Below are 17576 nucleotides of genomic sequence, written 5' to 3' on the forward strand. Positions count from 1 at the left end.
CATTCCTCGATACCAATCCTGAACTAGTACATCTGAAATCAGTCCAAATCAAATTCCCAGAAGATAAAAAAATTCTTTATTTCAATGCTCAGCTCCAGTATTCATATACCCTGGCCTGGGGTGGGGAGAGGAAGAGGTGTAGTTAGTTTGTCTTGTCCCCAAGAAGCGGTATATAGCTAAGTCACCCCTCACTCCCAGCACAGACCCTCAGAAGCCCCAGATCCTGAGCTCCAGATATCAGGACATAAGGGTAGGCTCACCAATCTCCAAAAAAGCTCAAAGAGCTTGCTCCTAGGAAGGCAAGCCTTCTGCTCTATTGTTTCCTGCACACTCTTAGGACATGAAGCCCTTGTCTCTGGCCAGGCATCTGTTGGTGAACCCCAAGAGAATGTATCCATCTCTTCCTCTGCAGCAGCTATATATACTAGGTCTCTGAAACCCCATTCTGGAGCACCCCTGAGATCAGTTTCTGGAGGTACTGCTGACGCAGAGGGGGCAACTGGGGATACAGCTCAAAACCCTCTGGAAGGGCAGAATTAGGAAGCTTATAGTGGAGAAGGTGCTGCCGAAGACCCTGCAGAGAAGGAAGAAACTTTATGAAGTGGGTAGTGAGATCCTGTTGAGAGCTCTGTTCCCCAAGACCCTCCATTCTCCCACCCTCCAAGATGTGCCCCGCCCTACCTCATCTGCCAGCAGCCAAGTTTTCTGCAACATGCTCCTGCGGGCAGCCTTTACCTCATCCTAGAGGCAGAAGAGGGAGAGGTGGCACCAGGCCACAGGCCTATCACTCGCCTGGCCTGGCCCTCACCTCCTCCCCAGCTGGCTCAGTTCAACTGCAGGTTCCTTCCCTCCCTCTGGAGATGGGGATGTAACTTACCAAGCTCTTTGGGTCCTGGCAGAAGATGAAGCTGTTGACATGAGCCACGGCCACAGCATAGAGCACAGGGCACCAGCGTGATTGGAGCGCACCAGTAACCAGAGCCCGGAAGTAGAGCTGAAGGAGGGCCAGGTTGTCTTCAGGAGGCGCTGTGTAGTTTTCCAGGGACACAGGCAACTGTGACAGGGGAAATGAGACAAGCTGAGGGTCAGGGTGGAATGTGTATCACTGGACAACAGGGTGGATGGTTGATGGTCACATGAAACAAATCATGAGGGCAGAGATCCGGTGCTAGACAGACATCCATCCCTGTCTATCACAAGGATCAAGGTTAAAGACTAAAGAGCTCGAAAGCAGCGGAAACTGGGGAACTGAGAAGCAGCTGTGAATTTCTACTGCTACTACTACTTGCTTAATCTACTTAAAACTTTCAAAATGTGATGTTCAGCTGCTCAATTCTATTACCAAACCTTTCAAAAGTTTATGTTCTTTGGAATAGTAATTCTGTTTCTAAAAAAATTATTCTTAATTCCACACAGAAATGATTATGAGTTTATGTCCAATGGTGTTTATCACAGTGTTACTTAAAATAGAAAAAATCAGAAACAACTTTCATGCCCACTAAGGGGTTCTGATAAAATAAACTGGGGCGCACCTGCATGATGGATTATGATATAATAATAAAAACATTGATTTCTTATATTATTTAATGATGTGAGAAATGCTTACTACCTAACATTCAATAAAGAAAACATTATGCAGTGATCTCAATTTTATAAAAATATATATGCACAGGGACTTCCCTGGCGATCCAGTGGTTAGGACTCGTGTTCCCAATGCAGTGGGCACGGGTTTGATCTCTGGTCAGGGAACTAAGATCCCACATGCTGCGAGGTGCAGCCAAAAAAAAAAGACGAAAAAAAGGTAAATCAAAATAATTACTACCGGGCAGTGGGATTATGGATAACTGTAAAGTTCTTTTTTTTCCCTTAATCTATTCTTTTTTTGGCCACACCACGTGGCATGTGGGATCTTAGTTCCCTGACCAGGGATTGAACCCGGGCCCTTGGCAGTGACAGCGTGCAGTCCTAACCACTGGACCCCCAAGGAATTCCCTGTAACGTTCTTTTTAATTCTTAAAAATATTTTATATTTTCTTTTTAGTTTTTTATACAAAATATACATTTATATCTTACATACGTATATTAAAATGTTTATATTTCAAGCTTACCAAAATAAGTTATAATGAAAATAAAAAAACAAATCTTAAAAAAATTAGTAACTCTTTACAGCTTACAAGTTTAACTCCTTAGCCTGATATCTGAGGCCCTCTAAGACTTTATTAGCTTTGTTTCCAACAAGTTTCCAAGCTGATATCTGTCATAGACTCCTTCCTCTTCCCATCCTGTCATATTCCTTCCTGCCTCTGAGCTTTTGCTTATGCTGTTCCACTAGGTACATTCTATCTTTCTCCTTAACAATCCAAATTCTACCCAACTTTCCATGCCCAGATCAATCCCCACTTCTTCCACAAAGGCTTCTCCTCGTGGGAAGCCCACTCTGATCTTTCCCTTCTCTGAATCCTGACTTAACACCTAGAATCTGAATACCTGAGGACTATGTTGGTTTTAGTACATCTCTTATCTAGACTGTAGCACCTCATGAGCAAGGAGCCGTGCCTTTTTAATAATGAACACCTACTGTATGCCAGACACCACAGTAAGCCCTTTTCACGTATTCTCTTAATCTCCTCAAAGCCTCCAAGAGGTAAGATAAGGAACCTGAGGCCCACCAAAGCTCCCCGCGGCTCAGGACTGCCTCCAAGGCCCAGGACAGGATGCCCATGGTGGGCCCTGCTGGGCTGAGAAAGTACCTGGGTCAGAGGCAGGCCCAGAGCTCGCAAGGCTCCCACATGCTCCCCAAAGAGGGCAAGGCGCAAGGTGACGCTGAACCGACGCTGCAGGGGGAGGAGAACCAGAGCCCCAAAGAGGTGGTCCCCAAAAGACACAGCCTCAAAATGCTCCAGGAAGTTGGCATAGAGATCCGGGAAAGACGTCAGGCCAGGAAGTGGGCAATCCAGGTTGAGGTTTGGTAGGACTTCAGGCTGGCAGAGCCGGGCCAGGAGGGCTGCCACCAGACGTTGTATTGGGGTCTCCCGGAACAATTCACTGTCCACCAAGAACACACACATGAGCCGTGCCAGGCGGGCAGCAGGAGGCACAGCCCGGAGGGCCTGGGGGCGCCAGCTCTCCAGGACTAGCACCCACTGCAGGGCCCGCATGGCTGTGCCCACAGTGTCAGCAGGAGGGAGCCCCGAGGGGCTGTCTGAGGCCCGGTGGTAGAGCTGAATCAATGGCAGGAAGGGCCAGTCAGTGGGCAGCAGGGGCTCCTTAGCCACAGGGAGCAGCAGGGCTGGGACTCGCTGGAGCTCCCCTCGGTGCAAGGCTTGAGAGGCTAGCAGGCTGGCCCGGGCCAGTGAGCAGTGGGTCAGGTAGCAGCTGCGGATGCTGGGGAGGTCCTGGCAGGCCTGAGCTAGCAGAGTCCCTCGCCCACACCCAAGGTCCCCGCCGCTCCCTAAGGACAGCCGGTCAGAGAAGTCGGCTGCCTCCGGACCCCCTGATGCTCTTTCCCTGTAACAGAACCCAAAAGCCAAAAATGAGGGCTAGAACCCACAAGTCCATGCCAGCTCTCCAGGGCTTCCCAGAGGCTCCTAGGTCCAATCCTGCTCCTCCCTGTTCCCCTAATAGCCTTCCATGTAGTGTGTATAGCAGTTAAGAGGACGGGCACTAGAGCCAGTTACCTAGGTGCAAGTTTACAGAACTTCTCTGTGCCTCACTTTCCTCAGAGTAAAGTGGGGATAATAATGATAATAATACACATCTCATGGTACAGGTAAAACAATTAAAATAGAGACAAACGGTTAAGGGAGTACCGGACAAGGAGTAAGCACTGGGTAACTGTTAGCTATTATAAGCGTACAGCTAGTTTATAACCATTTTTCAGCCATACAGTCACAGAAGTCTCATAATAATACTCTAGCATATTATCCTCATCCTCACTTTACTAATGAGGAAATGGAAACTCAGACAGGTTAAGCGTAATCCATGGAAGAAAGAGAATGAAACCCAGGTCTCCTGGCCCCAAATTCAGGGCTGCTCTGTCAACCACCACAGCAGCCTCTCAAAGGGCTCAGTTGATGCCGCCAACCCTGGACTTACGGGAGGAACTCCAGGCGGAACACACAGCTCAGCAGTAGCTCATGGGCGAGGTGCTCGCTTCCGGGCAGCAGCCGGCTCAGCAGGGCCAAGGCCATGCCGTGATAGAGGGCAGCACTGGTGGCTGACACTGGCTGGAGTGTCGCCTGTGGACAGAAAAGGGGGGAAGGGGGAGGAGCAGGCAGAGGGGGTGAGGGGCGACAAAGCAAAGAGAAGTGAGGAAGAGAATATATGCTGATGGGCACAGGACCTGGGCATGTCTGCAGGCAAGTAGAACCGCATGGCCTGCCAGAAGCAGCACAAGCTCCAGAGAAGCAGGATGGGGATAATGGGGGGGGGGTGGGCAGTGGACAGAGGGATGGGGGTTGGGGGCACCCACCGCTCTCTGGGCCAGGGCGAGTGCCAGGTACTGCAGGTGATACTCATGGCGCAGGGCCCACGCGGAGAAGGGTGTGAGGTGTGGAGCAGCCACAGGAGCCACACATTGGAGGAAGTAGTTCTGCAGTCCTGGGGCAGCCAATATGGCAGCCAGCTGAGGAAAAGCAAGCTTCAGAGTCACAAGGTGACTTTGATGCCCTCTAGGGCTCCTCAGCTGCCCCTTCCCCAGCTAAACTCAGAGAAATGGGTGCTGGCAGAAGAGGCCTCTCTTCCCCAAGGGGCGCCCTTCCCCTTTCTGACTCCTGCCATCTTGGTCCCCTGCCCCCCTAACCAGGCGCCCAGCGCTCACCTGGCCACACAGCCCCTTGTGGATCCAGCCCAGGGTGTTGAAAAGAGAGAGGAGGGCCGTGAGGAATGGGAAGGGGGAGGCTGAGCCAGCCAGACTGAGAGGAGGGTGGCCTCCTGCGCAGCCCAGTGACACGAGGCTGGAGAGAGCTTCAGGGGCCGGAGCACAGGACTGTGGGTTGCAGAGAGGGGAGCAGCACCTGGAAGCAGAATGGAGACACTGAGGGGGGCTCTGGACTGACACGTGCCGGGCTGGAAACAGCTGCTTGTTCTGCGACCAAGGCTAGCGGAAACGTGGCCGTGCGGACAGTGCCCACGTTCCCTGCAGCCCCCAGTTGCTGCCTGCTAGGGATTCAGGTTTCCCTCAGGCTGGGGGGTTCCAGCTGGGATGGACCAAGGAGCCAGGCGCAGGAGCCCCACAAGGAGCAAAACTGCTGCCTCCCCGCCCCACCGCCGGCTCCACAACCGCATGCAGTACACACCCCAGCGAACCCCACAGTCTGCCCAGAGCGGGCTGGCTGAGCAGCGGCAGCAGCAGCTCCTCCGACAGGCGCTCCGTGTCCTGAAGCCAATCCCCTGGGCACACGCCTGGCTGGAAGACCAAGACACTCACTGAGCTGATGGCCCAGGACCCCCCTTCTCCTGGACCCTGTGTACCCAGGCCAAGCCCATGACTCCAAGTGGCCAAGAGTCAGTGTTTAGAGGCTTCTGCCTTCTGCCCCTTCTAGAGGCAGAGAAGACCCTGAGGTTGCTCTGGTACCCACTGTCTAGGGTCTTGAGAGAGCATAAAGGCTCCAGGGAGGCTGAGCGGCTGTTTGGGGTTCTATGGTCCCTATCAACATGACTCCTTGGAAGCTCCACTGGACGTGGAGGTGGAAAGAGGAAGAAAGGTAGGAGGGAAAAGGTGGAAATGGGGAGGGAGGTACGGAGAGGTGGAGACAGAGGGAGAATGAGGGTGGAATGCTAAGGTGAAGGCAGGGCACCCAGGGCAGCATGGAAGGCAGGCAGGCAACACTCACCTGCTGGCTCCAGGCCTGGTAGTAAGCGTCCAGGAAGAGCAGGCAGGCAGTGGGCACTGGGCCAAGGGCACTCCACATCTCAGGTCTGGGCAGCAGCTTCAAGGTCTGTCTTAGACAAGGCTCCACGAGAGGCTGGAGCCCAGACACCTGCGTCCAAGTGACTGAGGAAGGAGTGGCCGACAAACTGGCCTCAGCAGAGTCACTACAGGAGAGCCACAAGGGGCCACAGTGAGGATCTGGCTGCCTGGACTCCCCTCTAAGCCCTGGCCACCCTCTCCCTGTGGAGGAGCACTCCCACCGGTCCCAGAGCTCCCAACAGGACGTCACCGCCAGCAGCTCAGGGCTAGAGCCTACCTTCTGGGCTCAGGGGTGGTGCTACCGGCTGCTAGGGTCAGCTGGGTGAGGACGGTGAGCAGTGAGGCTGTCCTCTGCAGAGCCAGGGGCTGAGGGGAGGGGCTGCTGAGCTCCTTCGGCACATCCTGCAGGGCTCGCGTCAGCACAGGGTACAGCTCCCTGGTAAGCGGGGAGAAGGACCGCCCTTCAGTGTGAGAAGAGAGATGGAAACAGAAGACACAAAGCAAGGCTCGGCCCCGAGCATCTGCAGTCTGGCTGAGGAGGAGCAGGAGGGAGGCCCAGGGCTGGGGACTCTGGGAGGGTTTCAAGAAGGAAGGCTGGGGGCTGAAGGGAAGGAGGTAGCCCCTCAAGGGTTCCACCACAAGAGGGAATTTAAATCTGATTTCACCAGGATACCAAGCTGGGGTGCACAGAATGTGGTTAACCCAGCTTTGTTCCACTCTCCCCTGGCTACTGACTCCCAAGTTTTCTTCCTTTCTCCCAGAATCACCTCTTTCTCATACTCAGCCTCCCTCCAAGCTTGAACCTTGAGCAAGGCCAGAGTGCAGAGCTGGAGGGGTCTGTGAGGGAGCCTACCCTTGTCTCTCCTCACCTGTAAAGGTCACCGCCCTGGCCGTAGGAGGCTGCCACGGCCCACAGACGGAAGGCCTCAGTGCTCAGTGTCTCGGCTTCCTCTGGGGGCAAGGCCAGATCCTGGGGAGCCTCAGCTACAAAGCGGCACAGGCGACTCCGGAGATCAAAGCCACTCAGCTGGGGTTGGGCAGAGAGTCTGGGGATCAGGATCAGCTGGGAGCCCGAAGTTCTAAGCCTCAGGTTCTCTCACTACAGAAACTGGCTCAACTCATCCCTGCTGAGACCCCTCTGGTGCCAGAGGGTCATAGTTCTGGGCTAGGGTGAAACTATCTCATCCATCCCTCCCTTCCTCTCTCCTTCCCTCCTTCTTTTTAGCAAGCACTTGCTGGGCACCTTGGCTATGCCTATTTGTATGTGGCCCTTCTGGCCTGGGTCCAGGGAACAGGGAACCTTCCCTTCACATAATGAGAGCAGAGCAGGCCTACAGGATACACTAGGCTCCAGGTGACTAGGTTCCTGCCTGAGGGTTTCTGTTCCATTTCTAGGCAACTGGAACAGATACAAAGAGAAAGATGGCATGACTAGGCCACCCAGAGTGCAGGGGCTATGCTTAGCCCCCAACCCAGCCCCGTCTCAAGCCCCCATCCCTTGCCCTGTGTTCTGCTTACCAGCCGGGCAGCAATATTCCTACCAGCCGAGGCCAGGACACGAAGAAGTTTCATGGCAGGAGCACAGGGCACTCTGTGTAGACTGAGGGTAGGCCTCACCCCCATAGGGGACCAGCTGGTGGGCAGGAACTCTTGAATCACAGTCTCTATCAGCCGAGGGCACTCTAGGACCTGTGCAGGCCAGGAGGAAAAGGGAGGTAGGGAGGCTGAGGGTCAAGACCAGGCCTAGCTAGGCTCTTTGCCCAGTCCCTGCCTCCTTCTCTTTCTCACCCTTGTGGCTGACTCCAGGGAATGCCGGGAGAGGCGGATGAGCACAGCCAGGATGTCAAGGACCACAGAAGGTCCTGGGCAGGTCACCTCCAGCAAGTAGCGTAGCCGAGGCAGCAGGTTGGTGGCCAGGAGCCCCTGAGGATCAGAGACACAAACCCACTACCAAATGCAACTGGGCCCCAGGCCTTGATGACCCCTCCTGCCCAACATGTGCTGGCCCTGGAGGTCATGGGACCAGTGCAGCTGCCCCAGCACTTTTACCTTGATGACGTCATGTCGGGCCAGGTCAGATGGAGGCCGGTTTCCTTCCTCCGGGCTCTTCCTTTTTGCCTTTTCTGCTGGCGGCCCTTCATCCTCATCCTCGTCCTCCTTGTCCTCCTGGCTGGGCATCAGAGGGAACACCAAAGCTCCATGGTACCAAGAGAAGGTGCTATCGAGGAGCTCCTGCCAGAGGAAAGAGTGTGAAGGTGGGAAGAGGGATCAGGCCAGAAAGCGGGTCCAGAAGTAGAGGGCAAAAGCCAGGCACAAAGGACAGAGAGGCAAGGCTCCTAGGCTTTGGGGCCTATAGAAGGCGGTGTGACACAGCCACCCCATTCTGTGCCCTGCCTGGCAAAGCCTCATCAACGAGGGCAGGCCCAGCAGGAGGCATAGGGACCCTAATGCCTCGAAGCCTCATTCCTATGCCTGTTGTACCTCATCTCCAGGAGCCACCAGCAGAGCCCGAAGAGCCCGGACGGCAGCTGCGATGACCCCATCCACTCTGTCATCCAGAGAGAAGCGCAGCAGGAAGAGGAAACCAGCATCCAAAAGGAGGCGCAAGACACTGCCCGCTAGCCGGTCCCCAAACTCGCCAGCCTGGGCCTTGAGGGCAGGAGGATAAAACCTTGCTGAATACGCTGAAGTTACAGAGTCTCTGTCCTAAACCCTTCACTTGTCCAGCTAGGATCCTGGGTTTGTCCTGTTCTCAGTGTGACCCACAGACAGCTGGTGTATGGGCCAGTGAGTCAGAGTGAAACAGGCAGGAGGTGGGAAAGCCTAAGGGGAGGGGGGCGGGCAGGACGAGGCCAGCAGTCCACTCACCCTGCCGATGACCTGGGCCAACACATGCAGCGCTAGTGCTCTCTGCTGGGACACCTGGCTGCGCGTCAGGTGGAACAGCTCCTGAAGGGAGTACCCTGCTCTCTGGAACAGGGACAAGAAGTCAGAAGGAGCCAAGACACAGGGCAGCACCCACCAACAAATACGTGGCAACCCCTATCTGCCATGCACTGAGTCAGGTGTCAAGGTGAAGACAAAGAAAAGTAAGTGATGTCTCTTGCCTCTGCTCTCCATGGAGCCTCAAACTGGTAAAGGAAGTAAGACTGGCGCACAAGTAACCATAGCATAAGGCAGTTTGGGAGGAATGTAGTAATTGGTGTTTAATTTGCAACCAGAGAACAGGAGAGAGAGAGAAGGGGCACCTGGAAAAGTGATGTGGTCTAAGTGGGTGGGTAGAGCTCTGATGGCCTGGCATGGAGCAGAGGGGAAAGGCGTTCCCTGGAGCGGGCTTCAAGAACTGAGCCCTGGAGGTCCTTGAGCACAGCGGGTACGTGGGGAGGAGGCAACAGAATGTGCAGCAGAAGTGAGGGACGCAGAGCTGTGGGGTCAGCAGGGACAGATGGTGGAAGGCTGTTCTGTCGTGCTGAGGAGCCAAGACCTTATTCTGGGAGAATTCCCTGAGCTAGGAAACTTTCTGAGGCAAGGGACAGCCTGAGCTGGGCCAGGGGAAATCACTACGGCAGCCCCGTGGGGGAGCGAGCGAATGGCATGACGGAGTGAGCAGAACATGGCGACTGAACAGACCAGAGGGATCAAGGCTCTGATCGAGGAAGCACTGCGGGGAGGTGACAAACAGAATTGGCAAGTTCTGGCGACTGACTGGAATGTGAGGGAACAAGGAGAAAGATTTCAAGCCTAACAACTGAAAGGACAGGGACTTCCCTGATGGTCCAGTGGTTAAGACTCTGCGCTCCCAATGCAGGGGGCCCGGGGTTCGATCCCTGGTCAGGGAACTAGATCCCCCATGCGGCAGTGAAGATCCCGCATGCCACAAGGAAGACCCGGTGCAGCCAAACAAATAAACTAATACATAAATATTAAAAAAAAAAAACAAAAAACTGAAAAGACAGCAAGGCCGTGAACTGGAATAGGGCGCACAGAAGGGCCAAGGCAGCTGAGCAGCGGTCCTTCTCCACATGGTTGTTAAAAGCACTTGCTGAGAGCTGCCCAGTACTCCCTGGACCCCATGCCTCACCTCCGCCTCCTCTCCATGGTGGTGTAGGCCCAGATGGGTGGGAAGGTCCACGCTGGGGGCCAGCAGCTCTCCCTGAAGACTGAATCGGGCCTGCATCCTCTAATGGGTACAGAACGAGAACTATGGGCTGGGGGCACCAGCAACTTCCCCACACCCATTCCTCACCTGTAATCCCAGGCCTCTCAGGACGTAGGGCCTGACTCTACCTCTGACCAGAAGTGGGGCTCCTCTGGCCTTAGAGGCCAGGCAGGAGGAGGGGGGTGAGCACTAGGAGAGATGTTTCTCCAGCTTGGGGGAAGAGAAAAGCCTAAGTTCGGGGTGCAAGACAGCAGCCCCACTCACTGTCACCCCACCTTGCCCTTGTAGGCCAGCTGGCCCTCCTCACCTCCTGAGTCTGCTGCCGTCGGAGTGGAGGCAGGTCTTGGGTCCAATGGAGCTTCTCCAGCTCAACAGTGTCCATGTGCAGCCATTCTTTCTGGGGGGTCACGGGCAGTGCCAGAGCTGGGGAGATGGAAGCAGAGTAGTATTCCCTAAGGGGCTCAGCTCACTGATCCACTGGGGTCCCAGCCATCATCCAGAAGCTGCCACATCCACCTCTGCCCAAGGGTCTGGCAGCCTCTGCCTTCAGCTATGACTAATGGCACGGCCCAGGGGCTGGAATGCCTGATATGGCAGAACACACCCCGTCCTGGGCTCTAGCCCCTTTCTGACCCCAAAGATTTGTTGGGAGAGGAAAGAGGAAGCGGAGGAGATAAGGAAGAGAAGAGAGAGGAAGCAGAGGAGGAAGGGAGGACGACATACAGCAGGGAAACCACCGTTCTCCACTCTCTAGTACCGACCTTCTAAAGGAGGAGGGGAGTGGGGACAATGAGGAGGGGGCAGCTATACCTCAGCAGAGCAAGATACAGAAACACACACCTGCAATATCCTCCTCCTTCCTCACCCCACCCAACCCCCATCCAACATGCTCAACTGGCCTAGAGCTCATCCAGGGGCAGGAGGTTGCTGGCTCTCCTAATTCAATTCTTCTTTCGTTAATCACTAATAAAATCATCCAGTTCCTGGAAGATGAGTGCTCCCACTGGCCTCTCTGCTTCAGGTCTGGCATGTTCACAAGACCTGCGTCAGACCCTTCCTCTCCCACCACCCTGCCATTATCCTCCCAACACTGAGAGCAGAGGCCGTAAGAACTGTGGGATGGATGGAGCCAGAGCTGGGGCAGCTACTGCAAAGGCAGGGGGCAGATGGTCTGGAGGGGGAGGGGGCCATTCAGCCATCACATTGTGCTGTCTCTTACCAGGGAAGGGGGAGAAGGAGCAGTAACAGGACAGGAAAACAGGAAGCACATGCAGGAAGATATAAGCATCAGCAAATGAAGAATGATTTCAAGCCAATAATGAAGATTAACGTTAGACGTTCAAGGACAGAGAAGATTCTCTCTCTTCCCATCTGCCAGGCCTAGGAGAAGGAATACTTTCCTCTACTTTTGTTCCCCAGAAGTCCCCTCCTCCTCCAAACCTGGGGCTCCTGGCTCCAGCTCATCTTCCTGCCTGGGCTCACTGGCAGAAGTTGGCATGATGGGCTCCTCTCCAGTGACCTCAGCAGAGTGACCTCCTGGCCTCTGCTCCCCTGTGGCCTTCTCTTCTGCCTGCTCACAGGTGCGGCTGTGAGATCTCAAGAAGGCAACCAAGCTGGGATCTAGAAGAGAGCGTGTAGGGGAGAATGGGTAGGGGCAGATCCTCCCCAGCCTCTATACACCTGAAATCTGCTTAATACTGCCTGTCTGTGGGTGCCAAGGCTAAGACAAGCCACTTCCCAGCCCTGGCCTGAGTCCCCTGGGCTCTCTTGCAGCCTCGAAGACCCATATCTGTCACTGGGACCTGCCTGCCCACCTATCCCTCCACTCTTCACAGTCCCCTGGTCCAGGCCAGTCTGCCCATCCCTGTGCTTGGCTTCAGGTCAGAGGCCCAAAGTAAGTGGCTGTGGAATAAATGAATCAATGTTGACGAGGGCCAAAAAGAAGGCATTTAGGGGAATAGTTTCTCACTTTCAACTATTTTATTTATTTATTTATGCACAAATATTCACTAAAAACCTAATATATGGGGACTTCCCTGGTGGCGCAGTGGTTAAAAATCTACCTGCCAACGCAGGGGACACAGGTTCAAGCCCTGGTCTGGGAAGATCCCACATGCCGTGGAGCAACTAAGCCCGTGCACCACAACTACTGAGCCTGTGCTCTAGAGCCCGCGAGCCACAACTACTGAGCCCGTGTGCCACAACTACTGAAGCCTGTGCGCCTAGAGCCCATGCTCTGCAATGAGAAGCCCGCGCACCACAACAAAGAGTGGTGCACCCACTCGCTGCAACTAGAGAACGCCTGTGTGCAACAATGAAGACCCAGAGCAGCAAAAAAACAAACAAACAAACAAAAAAACCCAAAACTAATATATTGTATGCTCTATATAAGTGCTAGATACATAGTTTGGAACAGATTGACTTGGCACTACTGTTTTGGTGAACAGAAACTAGGAGGGAGGTGTAGTATAGCACAGCATCACATAATAGAGTACCCTGTAGTTGTACTAGAGTACAGCCAAAATACAGTGTATACTACACTACAGTAGTACAGGATACATGGTATAATGGTTAAGAACACAGCCCATGAGACCAAGTAGACCTGGGTTTATATCTCATTGGTGTTCATTATCAGGATGTGGTACCAGGCTGTGTGACCTGAGGGAGAATTTCTTAAAGTTTTGAGCCTCAGTTTTTTTTATTTTTGTTTTTATCTTTTCATAAATAAATGAGGTTAGTACCACTGACCTCACAGGAACAGTTTGAGGACAAAATGGAATGCGTTAAAGTACTCTGCCTGGCACTCACAGTGAGCCTTCCTCAATAAATGACAGTCCCTTCCTAGCCCAGTCTTGGCAGGAAAGGCTGGTACCCGTACCAAGCTGAGCCAGTAACCGCTGCTGTTCCTGCAGGATCTCCTCCGGAGCCATGGCTTGCAGTCTCGCTACGTTCTCCTCATGGATGGTCTGGGCTTCCTGCTCAGCCTCCTGGCTCTTGAGCCCCTTCCCTGTAACCAGATGGGGTCCCTGGAAGCTGTAGCTGTTCCATGGAAGCTGGCTGCCCTGCTCCCTAGGTGTGAGTGCCTCACAGGCTGCAGCACCTGGAAGAAGGATACAATCAGTTTCATTGCCTCACCCCAACTGGGCCTTCTGTCCCTCTTCTCTAATCCCATTAGCTCTGGAGACAGATGGAAGCCTCAGAGTTTTCCCAGGCACAGAGTGCAGATGCCCCTGGGTTTGGCACAGGACTCCAGGGCACCCTGGGGCCGGGTTGGGGTGATGACCTCTCTACTCATTTTTCCCCTTGGACTTAGAAGTTTCCCTCAGAAACATCCCACTTTCTGACTCTTCTCTTGGATGTCTAGGCAGCCGTCTGCCTCCAGGGGCCTGCCCCCAGTTCTTCTGCTAGTAATTTGCATCATTAAAAGAATCTTGGCCTACATCTTTATTTTACAGTCTCTACCAGACACTTCTATCCCCTTCCTTTCTCCTACAGTCACGTAATGACCTGCCTTCTCCCTGCACCTAAGACCCAGATATGGACCCAAGCTGCCCATACTCAATACTCTAAGTGGAGATATGGGATGGCTCCTCTTTAGATGGCTCAAATGCACTTCAGGTTTGAGGCAGGGAAGATGTATATCCAAAGATGACTCTACAAATGTGTATTACAAAAAGGCTGAGCCCAAACCTCTTCAAACCCTGCTCACCCTCTGGCGGGTCCAAGGTAGATGCAACTTCTCCAACCGGTGGGACCTTGGCTTCAGATGCTCTCCTTGCTGCAATTTCCTGGGCAAAGATACTTCTCTTACCAGATGTTGCTGGCTTCCCCTATGGGGCAAAAAGAAAACCCAGGTGACTGATGCTCATTACCCCGTTCTCTTCTCAACCTCTTTATACCTAGGTCACTGGAACAAAGAGATACAAGAGACTTGCTTAATCTCCAAGGGTCACAACCCTAGTCCTCAGAAAAAGCAGGGCTCTATAGAAGCATAGGTTTTGAAGTATGACAGACTTGGGTTGGATTTCTGGCTCTTCTATCTATTAGATGTGTGGTGTTGCAAAAGTTATCAGTTTCCTTATCTGAAAAATAGAGATAATGATACCTATATTACATGGCTGTTATAAGGATTAAATGAAGTAATGCATATAAAGTGCTTAGTGTGGTGCTGTTTTAGCAATGGAATTGCTTATCATTATTAAGATTATCTACCTGGGGAATACGCACTATGATGCTCACATGACTGTCCTCCCCTACACACCATCTGAGGTCTCCTCTGCCTACCTGTCTCCCCTGTGAGCGATGGAATACAGGAGGGAAAGCAACGCCACAGGGCACAGGCAGATTCACAGCCACTGAACTTGTATCTCGTTCCTGCAGCAACAAAGTACAAAGCAGTGAAGATACAGAGATTTCCCCAGGCTGGACCCTATCCTACTAGCCTCAGTTCTATATGACTAGAACCTCACCCTAGGGAGTCATGAACCCATCTTGCTTCTTAAGTCACAGTGATTCTAAACCGGCCCCCAACCTGACTGTAGGGGGATAAAGTCCCATCTTTCTGAATCACTCTCTGCTCAGTAAGCCTCCCCACCCACACTCAACATCCTTTCTGCCCTTGGATGCCTTGCCCCACTCAACCAGGGTGAGACGCACAATAATCTTAGTCAAGACAGCAGTGATGTGCTTATCATGCCTGTTCAGCCTCTCTTCAGGGTCCTCATGTTCAGGCAGGGGATGGCCGGGGCTGGGTCTGGCTCTCTTTGGGGGAGCAGGAACCAAAGCTGGGGGCAAATCTGGGAGATCTGAGAAAGAAAAAAACCCAGATGTGAGGTTACTCATATCTTCCCAGGAAGAGACTGAGGGCTAGGGGAAAGCCAAAGAAAGAAAGGCAGCTGCTGTGCAGCGCTGGCTCAAGCTGTGTCACCTTGGGTAAGGTATTTAACCTCTTTGAGTCTCTGTTTCTTCATATGTAAAATGGGGCTGCAGCAACAGAGGTTACACAGTTCTGAAATAATGACGGGGAACCCAGCCACATCAGGAAGAGGGAGAGACCCTGAAGTTGTACCGCTCTTCTTTTCAACCTCATACCCACAGCCACTCACTGTCCAGCGTCACCACATCCCGATGATCCTGCAGTGGAGGCCGGTCCGGGTTCGCATCACCACCACTCCTACTTCCTTTCTTCACCAGTTGTACTGCTGGGGCTACACCAGCTGCAAGAAACTGACTCTGGAAGTGCAGCAGGTCCACCTCGGACTCCCCTGGCTTTGGTCTCGACAGCATCTTGACACTCCAGCTGCCTCCCTAGTGGGACTCTTTCCAGCACTGCTTCAGTGTAGGGAATTCACTCTCATTCACCCCTAGAAGCAGTAAAGATGATGGGCCCTCTGCAACTGAACCCTGATTCTCGTTTTTGTGCGTCAGAAAAGGCTCCTTTTCCCTGGGTTCGGTGGACTCATTCCTCCTCATTCACACCTTATTGCCATTCCCTCCTTACTTAGCTCTCCCTGATGTCAATAGCCCAGCAACAATATTTACTGCCACCTTAGATTGTTTACAATCTGTGGATGATAAAAACTTTCAGGAACAACCATAGGGGACCTAAGGAAAATGTCATTAGGAGCCAGGCGGATAAATGTGTCATACCGGGGAGTGGTGATTCGGTATCAAACTGGTGGGAACATGCTTGGCCGAAAAGTATTCAAATTATTAAAAACCTTGGGCTATAAAAGATCAATATATAAAAATCATTTGTATTTCTATACACTATTAAAGAACAATCAGAAAACGAAAGAAAACAATTCTATTTACAATAGCATCGAAAAGAATAAAATACTTAGGAATAAATTTCACCAAAGCATTTCAAGACTTATATTCTGTCGGGCCCCACAACGGCCCCTAAGGCTTTACGGTCGCGGGCGCTCCTGGGCCACCCGCGTCAACAAAGAGAAATCACGGAGTCTCAGCCTATGCTGCCCGCGGATGGAGGGCCGTGCCCAGGATCTCCGCACCGACGAGGCCGCGGCCGCTCCTGGCCAGATCAAAGACACTGGGGCCGACTCCGACAAAGAACTGGATATCCTGTACCAGAGCCCTCCGCCGGGATCTCCTGTAGTCCGTCCCGCTAGCCCAGCCACCTCCTTGGCCTAGGACCACCTGGACGCCGCCATCTTGCCCCGCTGGGGCCGGGCTTCCGCCGCTACCAGTTCTGAGCTTCCGCCCCGCAGCCCGGCCCCGCCTCTTCAAGTCCTGGCTCCGCCCACTCTTGGGAGGGGTTTGCCCTTTTGGTGTTCAGGACTCGTGAGCCTGAAGGTATTATGCTTGCCGCGTCCCACCGTAACGCGTAAGCTCTGGGCGGACACTCTGTACACATACAACACCCGTGACAGAGGCAAAGGGTTCCTCAGACGCCCTTCCGCACTCACCAGCCCGGATAACCACATCCTACACTCCCAAGCTAAGGGACAGCACATAGAAACCTGCATACACTCGACTGTGACCTCCCCAGTGTGATTATGGGCGAGCAAGAAAATAACCAGGAAAAAGGAAAGGTGAAGCCCAAGGAAAGAAACACTGCAGGAATGGTGATAGTGAGGAGAGGAGAAAACAGCCTCATTGCCTGCAAGGTGATTCACTTCATGAGCATCCTGCCTTTGTTCGTGCCAATGTCTCTTTTTCCTTCCATCCCACCCCAGTCTTTTTCTTCCTTTAAGGCCTGGTTGGAATCAGCTCTAAACTTTTGCCAGCTGGGCCTACTCACCGAACTTTCCTTGGAATCTTCCATCTGCACCACTTGTGTGCCATGTTGGGAACATACTGCCCACTATCAACTGACTCCAGTTACCTTTTCATAAGTACGTACCCTGTTCCCTTGTATAGACTGTGAGTTCCTTGGGGGCATCAGCCTTCTTTTTTGCATCTGTAATGCTCAGCACCCAGCATATTGCCATGAACATAGGACCTTAGTAAATCGTTGCTTGATTGAAGGCCGTCTTAGGGCAGCCAATGTTAGTCCAGGAGTTCTCAAACTTTAGCAGGCATCAGAAACACCTGGAGGGCTTGTTAAACCAGATTTCTGGGCCTCACCTGAGTTTCTGATTCAGTAGGTCTCCAATAGGACCCAAGAATTTGCATTTCTAACAACTTTCTAAGTATTCTACAGAATCCTTCTTTAGTTCTCTTGGTTTCAAGTGCAGCAGTAAATTTCAGCTACTAGGATTTAGCCAACCTTGGGGGTCCAAATTGTACTGGCTGTTCAGAAGTTATGGTGAATGAGGGAGGGAGATTGGATCCAAAAATGCAGGAAGAATGAATGTAGAAAATCACTGTTTGCAACCACTAATCAAATAATCGCTCCAGACAATAATCATCAATAACTGATAAAGCTATTAGGTAAAAGGTTGATGAGAACTTTGTATGGATGGATCAGGTGGTCAACTTTTTAACCTACTGATGAATCTTAACATCACTAAAAGTGGGGCCACTGGACATAATGTGCCCCCT

The 17576-nt window shown here is 52.7% G+C and overlaps 1 protein-coding gene across 5 annotated transcripts; it reads right to left on the reverse strand.

Moving 5' to 3' along the window:
• Positions 1–53: 53 nt before the first annotated feature.
• Positions 54–16281, reverse strand: RPAP1 (RNA polymerase II associated protein 1). 5 transcript variants are annotated; one of them, XM_082449433.1, is made up of 25 exons: positions 16085–16281; positions 15176–15433; positions 14727–14875; positions 14355–14444; positions 13780–13900; positions 12949–13170; positions 11511–11690; positions 10378–10493; positions 9993–10091; positions 8780–8881; positions 8393–8560; positions 7961–8143; positions 7700–7834; positions 7430–7600; positions 6781–6938; positions 6189–6347; positions 5835–6036; positions 5298–5407; positions 4820–5015; positions 4472–4624; positions 4096–4238; positions 2751–3507; positions 878–1054; positions 682–741; positions 54–574 (listed from the first exon to the last, which is right to left on the reverse strand). In XM_082449433.1, the coding sequence occupies exons 2-25, from the start codon at positions 15354–15356 to the stop codon at positions 425–427; spliced, it is 4182 nt and encodes a 1393-aa protein (XP_082305559.1). In that variant the 5' UTR covers positions 15357–15433; positions 16085–16281; the 3' UTR covers positions 54–424. The 5 variants fall into 5 exon arrangements, with proteins under 5 accessions (XP_082305559.1, XP_082305560.1, XP_082305558.1 ...); XM_082449434.1 differs by having other exon boundaries at positions 16161–16277; XM_082449432.1 differs by having other exon boundaries at positions 15176–16281.
• Positions 16282–17576: the final 1295 nt, after the last annotated feature.

This window comes from Balaenoptera physalus (assembly GCF_965194825.1).
Source record: "Balaenoptera physalus genome assembly, chromosome: 2".
NCBI classification, from domain to species: domain Eukaryota; kingdom Metazoa; phylum Chordata; class Mammalia; order Artiodactyla; family Balaenopteridae; genus Balaenoptera; species Balaenoptera physalus.

Excerpts from the sequence above, each read along its gene's own strand:
- RPAP1 (XM_082449433.1), bottom strand. The coding sequence starts at position 15,356 with ATGCTGTCGAGACCAAAGCCAGGGGAGTCCGAGGTGGACCTGCTGCAC. Across the intron at positions 10,092-10,377 it reads GACGGCAGCAGACTCAGGAG|AGGATGCAGGCCCGATTCAG; the intron begins GTGAGGAGGGCC and ends TGTACCCATTAG. Across the intron at positions 8,144-8,392 it reads TGGTGGCTCCTGGAGATGAG|GAGCTCCTCGATAGCACCTT; the intron begins GTACAACAGGCA and ends TTCCTCTGGCAG.